The sequence below is a fragment of the Magnolia sinica genome, chromosome 18 (assembly GCF_029962835.1).
Source record: "Magnolia sinica isolate HGM2019 chromosome 18, MsV1, whole genome shotgun sequence".
NCBI lineage: Eukaryota > Viridiplantae > Streptophyta > Magnoliopsida > Magnoliales > Magnoliaceae > Magnolia > Magnolia sinica.
In genome coordinates, this window is record NC_080590.1 from 32,275,869 (window position 1) to 32,282,185 (window position 6,317).

General features: G+C 39.8%; 1 protein-coding gene and 1 long non-coding RNA gene across 2 annotated transcripts; both read right to left on the reverse strand.

Moving 5' to 3' along the window:
* Positions 1-532: 532 nt before the first annotated feature.
* LOC131233586 (pentatricopeptide repeat-containing protein At3g49740) lies at positions 533-3,348 on the reverse strand. Its single transcript, XM_058230358.1, has one exon. The coding sequence runs from the start codon at positions 2,991-2,993 to the stop codon at positions 789-791; it is 2,205 nt and encodes a 734-aa protein (XP_058086341.1). The 5' UTR covers positions 2,994-3,348; the 3' UTR covers positions 533-788.
* A 1,860-nt stretch (positions 3,349-5,208) lies between these two features.
* Positions 5,209-5,998, reverse strand: LOC131233820 (uncharacterized). Its single transcript, XR_009165359.1, has 2 exons — positions 5,961-5,998; positions 5,209-5,501 (listed from the first exon to the last, which is right to left on the reverse strand). It is a non-coding gene; the product is annotated as an uncharacterized LOC131233820 (long non-coding RNA).
* Positions 5,999-6,317: the final 319 nt, after the last annotated feature.

Below are 6,317 nucleotides of genomic sequence, written 5' to 3' on the forward strand. Positions count from 1 at the left end.
GTTTAAGGCGTAGTGATGAGTGACCAAGACTGAAACTCCGTGTGCATTACTTGACCCTATCATGGCACCTATCTTGACCTGCTGAATATGGAAATTGATTCTGGTATAAAAAGGGTGAAGTATAACGTGTCCTCGTAGATTTGGGGTTGACTTTTTGTTATTTGTTTGTGGAATTTTCATCTTTAGAATGGAATAGATTGATTCTCGTATAAAAAGGGTGAAGTATAACTTGTCCTGGTAGATTTGGGGTTGTCTTTTTGTTATTTGTTTACGGAATTTTCATCTTCGGAATGGAATTGGTAAAAATAGCAACTGTACTTGCCTTGCTTGCTCATGTCAGAGCATCCCGATGTATAATGAATAAGTTTGTAGCTCTGCATCAGCTAATATGATTCTTTTGCCAGTTTGAATCGAGTGCCCTTGGGCTGCTTATCATGCTCAAGAAATCCATTTCCCCTTTTCTGTTTCTTTTCATCAGCAGTGAACGATCTGGTTACATTCTTCCTGAACCAAGATAAGAGCTGGCTTGAACTGATGGGGTCTGCCCAATTCATGGATCCAATAAAATTTGATAGGAAAAAAGTTTCATGTCATTTATGAATTGGGGAAGAAGCCTGGCCATAACAATAGAGTGGAGCGTACAACATGCATTTTCATGTTTGACTAAACAATCCCATCCTGCAACTTGGAGGAGAAGGTATGCCAATGGGACAATCTCTTGAACATAGGGACATCCAAACAGGCCCTTACATATCAGTTTACCCTGTCTACCGTTGCACACGATTCTGTCATTCCACCCAACTACACCCAGGCATTTTCATCACCCCATTCTTCTTCATCAGTTCCCTCACAGAAGCAGCTTCTTCCCATTGCCCAGCTGCTGCATAAATATGTGACAGAAGCACATAAACAGCAGGATTTTCTGGTTCAATCTCCAGAAGAAACCCAGCTGCAACTCTTCCCAGCCTCACATTGCTGTGAACTCTACAAGCACCGAGCAGTGCCCACCAGATATGGGAATCCATTTGAAACGGCATGCTATTCACTAATCTTTCTGCCTCATCTAGATGCCCAGCTCGGCCTAGAAGATCGATGATGCAAGAATAGTGATCTACACTAGGCTCCATTCTGTAATCTTTGACCATGGACAAGAAAATACAATGGCCCTCGTCGACCAAACCAGCATGGCTGCATGCAGAGAGAACTGTTGTAAAGGTGACTGCATCCGGCTCAATGCCCAATTCTCTCATTGCCTTGAAGCAGCGGATGGCTTCTTTTCCATCCCCATGCTGTGCATAAGCTGCAACCATGGCATTCCAAGTGACCACATCCCTTTCGGGCATTCCACAAAATACTCTGGCAGACAGATCTAAAACCCCAGATTTCGCATACATGGTAATAAGGGGATTGCCCAATGATGTCTCCAAGTCCAACTCCGATCTGAGAATGTAAGCATGGATCTGTTTCCCATGTCTCAAAGCCGAAATGCTTGCACAAGCGCTCAACACGATGCTGAGAGTGTAGATATTCGGCTTGAACTCCAATGTCTGCATCTGATAGAAAAGTTCTAAGCCCAAAACTGGAAACCCATTCAACACACAACCTGATATAATTGAATTCCAAGATATCAAATTCCTGAAAGTCATCTCCCGAAAGACGTGACAAGCATGTTGTATCTTACCATAATCCGAAAATGCAGAAATCAATGCATTTCCAACTTGGATACTTGAGATTAGCCCATTTTTAGCCACTGCAGCTTGAATAATTTCAATATTCTCGAAGAATTCGGTGCAAGCTAGTAGACTCCCAAAGGTGAAATCATCGGGCTCAATCCCAGCTCTTCGCATTTGCTTATAGACCCAGATGGCTGATTCACGACACTTCCCTTGGGCAAAACCCGTAATCATCGAATTCCATGAGACGAGATCCTTCTCCTCCAGTCTCTCAAAAACTAATTGAGCATTGGGTAGATTACCACAGTTGGAGTACATGTTTATTGCAGCATTGCTAACCAAAACACAAGCTTCAAAACCCAATTTGATGACTTGGGTATGTATTTGACAGCCTAATTTTGCCATTTTTGCAGATGAACAGGCACTCAGAACACTCATGAATGTAAGTTCAGTGGGCCCGAAACAAGATTCTTGCATCTGCAAGAACATCGTCAAAGCCTCCACATCTCTTCCCCAATTTACTAGTCCTGATATCATGGCATTGAAAGTTATCTGATTACATGTTGTGGCGTCTTCAAATACACCAAATGCATCTTTTATCAATCCACAATTGAAATACATTGTAAGCTGAGCGTTGATTACAGAAACTCTAGCCAAAAACCCAGTTCTAATAACCAGTGAATGCACCTGCTTTCCCGAATCCAACAGCTCAGGCGAACAACACGAGCTCAAAACACTAGCGAAACTATAGTGATCATGTCCCACACCCAACTGATGCATTCTATCAAACATCTCGAAAGCAACCTCCGGGCACCCACACTCAACATAACCTGTGATCATCACATTCCAGACAGCGACATTTCTCTGAGGCATTCGATCGAACAATAGGGAGGCATGGTCGATTTGCCCCGATTTGGCATAAGCCGATAGGAGAGTCGTCCACGAGTACACGTCGGGGGCGTTGAATTCATCAAACAGGCGGCGTGTGGAATCCAAGTCGTTGGATTTTGCGTAGAGCGAGAGAAGCGTGTTGCTAACATGGGCGTATGCTTTGAAGCCCGATCGGATGGCGTGGGCGTGGATCTGGTTTCCAGCAGCAGTGTCGCGAATGGCGGCACAGGCGGTGAGGGTACTAGCTAGGGTGTAGTGGTCTGGTTTGAGGTGGTTGGATGAGTGGATTTGGTTGAAGAGCTGGAGGGCTTGTAAATGCTGGTTTGAGTGAGTGAGTTTGGAAATCAGAGCATTGAGTCTTATGAGGAGTTGAGTGGGGATTTGGGTAGGTTTTATAGTTATGGTTTGGCCTTGAAATGTGAACTTCATCAGCCACTCTCAACTTGGAAGGGTGTGGCGTGCAAACTACAGTGAACATCTGGGGTAGTTCATTCATGGAGTCGTTTGGTAGTTTGGATTTGGATCGTTAAGAATTTAAATTTGGGATTTGAACTTAATATTTTGATGCAGAGGGGTGAAGAACGATTTAATGGTGCCAGTGCAAAATTCAATCGTTTTATGTGGGTTAAATTAGGACTTTAAATTAAAATTTATTACTTTTATTAAGTTTTATTTTATTTTTTTAATTTTAAAAATCAAGTCATTGAAACAATCCTTGGTTTGGTCATCTAAGGGTATTGATACTTTTGAACATCCTTTTACAATTTTTAGTAATTTTTACTATTTTGAAAAAAATATATATTTTGTTTTGCATTAAATTATGTATAAAAGGGGCTGTTTGAATGCCTATATATATATATAGTAAATACGTTATACTTGAAAAGAGTTTCAGGTGTAATCAGTTTACATGCTATTCTATTTGATTTTTAAGTGATAATTTATTTATGGGTAAATAAATTATGTTTGGTTAGCCTATAAAGTGCTTATAATGAATAAAGTAGATATTTAAAGTGTTTACAATGAATAAAGAATTCATGCCAGAGAAAGACTTGAATTTTATTTATTAATTTTTTTGGGTTGTAAGAGGGCATTAAAGCATGCACCTACTAAATAGATTGGATGTCTTTCACCCATCATAGTGGGCCCCAAATGCAATCTAAAAGTTTTTAATGGTAGATGTCCCATCCTTCCTAGTGTGGCCATTTGATAATGGACAAGTTGTTTTTTTAGGGTCATATGAGAGTATTAAGGGAAGTACATGATAGATAGATTGAATGTACCATACACATTGAGGTGGGCCCCACCTATCATGAGTATATATTGACCATTGTGTTCTAATATGTATAATGTCTTTTTAGTTGTAAAGATTTTACCCGTAATATGAAATATGACTTTTTACCAAGTTTCAAATTACAGCTAAAAGCTATAATTGGTTTACATCCTGTAAAGCTTTTACGGGCAAATACATGCATCCAAACAGCCTCTGTAATTAGATTACTTGTAATCCATTTACAACTTAAGAACTTTACGGGCATCCAAACAACCCCTAAGGCTTCTTTACTCATATGAGCACATGGAATACATTATAAACAATATTTCCATTTAATAATATAAATCTTCTTTCTCATTTTTAGAGATTTCTCTCTCATCATTAATTTAAGGGTTATCTTTGAAAAGATTGTAATCTCTTTTCTTTTATCCATGCATCCACTATGCTATTTGGTATTAAAGCAATGTCTTTTCTTGGGTCATGGGTTCTAATAAATAATTAGGTGGCAACAATTCCCTCAACGGTGAGAATCGACTATTCACTTGGGTAAAGTTTGTGGCCATGCAACAAATCAGGGGCTGCAAGTAGCGGTTGCTTGGTTGACGGAGACTGTGGAGCACAACCAAATTACTTGACAATGAATAGCCCACGACTAGCAAAGGGGCTCATTATCGGCTAGTTCGTAGTTCAACAGTTCCAACACCCATGCCAAATCTTAAAATGCAACCAGTTTGCAATGAATCTGTCGATGAGGAGATGGACTGTCTCATCCTCCGACATGAAGGGGCGAGAAGGCATTGGTTACTATTAAGATTACCAGCATAAGTTAAATCTCCCATCCGTCAATGGGTAACTTCACATTGAGGACTTCCTTAATTATGTTATAGAGATAGAGTGACTCTTCTAACTTCATGGGCATGATAATCAAAGGCACCACTACGAACCTTGTCACAAATGAAGAACACTACAAGAAAAGGAGGCTTTAGCCTCGGTTAAAAAGGTTAAAAACGGAGGCTAAAGCCTTTAGCCTCAGTTTTGCCTCAGTTATCCAAACGGAGGTTGAAACCCCCGTGGCTAAAGGCTTTAGCCTTAGTTTTAGCAACCGAGGCTAAAATGACTTTTATAACCTCGGTGCTTCAAGTGAGGCTAAAAGACCTTTTTAGCTTCGGTTTTCTCAAAATGAGGCTAAATCAAAATTTTAGCCTCCATTGTTTCCAACCGAGACTAAATCCAAATTTTAGCCTCGGTTGCCTCCAATTGAAGCTAAATCTATTTTTAACCTTGGTTCTCAACAACCGAGGCTAAAGCCTTTAGCCACGAGAATTTCAGCCTTGGTTCTCAACAACCGAGCCTAAATCCAAGCCTCGGTTAAAATTGAGGCTAAAAATGTTTAATTTTTTTAAATATTTATTTAAACTACTAATCCATTCATTCAATCCACTCATGAAACAATCAATCATGAAAGCCATAATACCAACAAAATAGTTAACAACTCAATCAAACAATCAATCTCACTTGTTTACTATTTAAAGTTTTCAAAACAAACTCAATCAAACTATTACACAACATTAGGTTCCACAAATAATAAAAAGTCACAACGCAAGATTTGGGTATGACTTTTGCTTGGCTGATGAACAATTACAGCTTGTTTGGTTATCTAAAAGCATCTGCAAAGAAGAAGAACTTGCCATTAGCAATAATTTTGTGTGCGACTGTCCATATGTCAAATGAACACAACTCCTCGTGCTATCTTCCCTATTGCAACCCGAGAAAGTGACTGAACCCAAAAACAAAAACAGAAATAACTCTCCTTTTAACCTTTTGGAACATCAGGTCAATGGAATCTTGCAATGGTTAAGTGAGATGTGTGCAGGACCTTCTTGAACACATCTCACTCAAGTTTATTCAATGCACACACCATGGTTCTTCACAAACCGTTTGATTAGGGACCTAATAGCTGACACTTCAAATGTGCTAGGAAGGTAATTTTTTTTAGTCCATGTATGGTGGAACATACCAGTTCAATTGTGCTTATAACCATCCAAATCTCAGAGGACATGTAATTTTATGGATACTTATAGCAGGAGAAAAAAAAAAAATAACAACAGTAGATGATTGGAACTCACTATGGAAGGGATTCCTGGGTGGGTGAGAACATAAGCATTCCTTGCATGACTTTATCCAAAGGGAATGCCCATAACTGTTGTGTGGATCTTGTATCATGATTGTTGATGAATGTGACACTCTTTTCTGGCCACAATCCAATCATTCCGGGAGGCCTCCCATCCACGTCCTTCATCCGCCACAATTCGCCTTGCATTGCAGCTTGGAGAACCCCTTTAGTTGTAAAATCAAAGGCTGTCGCAATCCACCAGCTGTTTGAACCCAATCCACCAGCTCCTTCAACAATTTCAATAGTAAACCAAGCAGTTGTGGGTACTCTTTGTATGGAGCAATACAAAAGAAATCAATCCGACATTAAT

Excerpts from the sequence above, each read along its gene's own strand:
- LOC131233586 (XM_058230358.1), bottom strand. The coding sequence starts at position 2,993 with ATGAAGTTCACATTTCAAGGCCAAACCATAACTATAAAACCTACCCAA.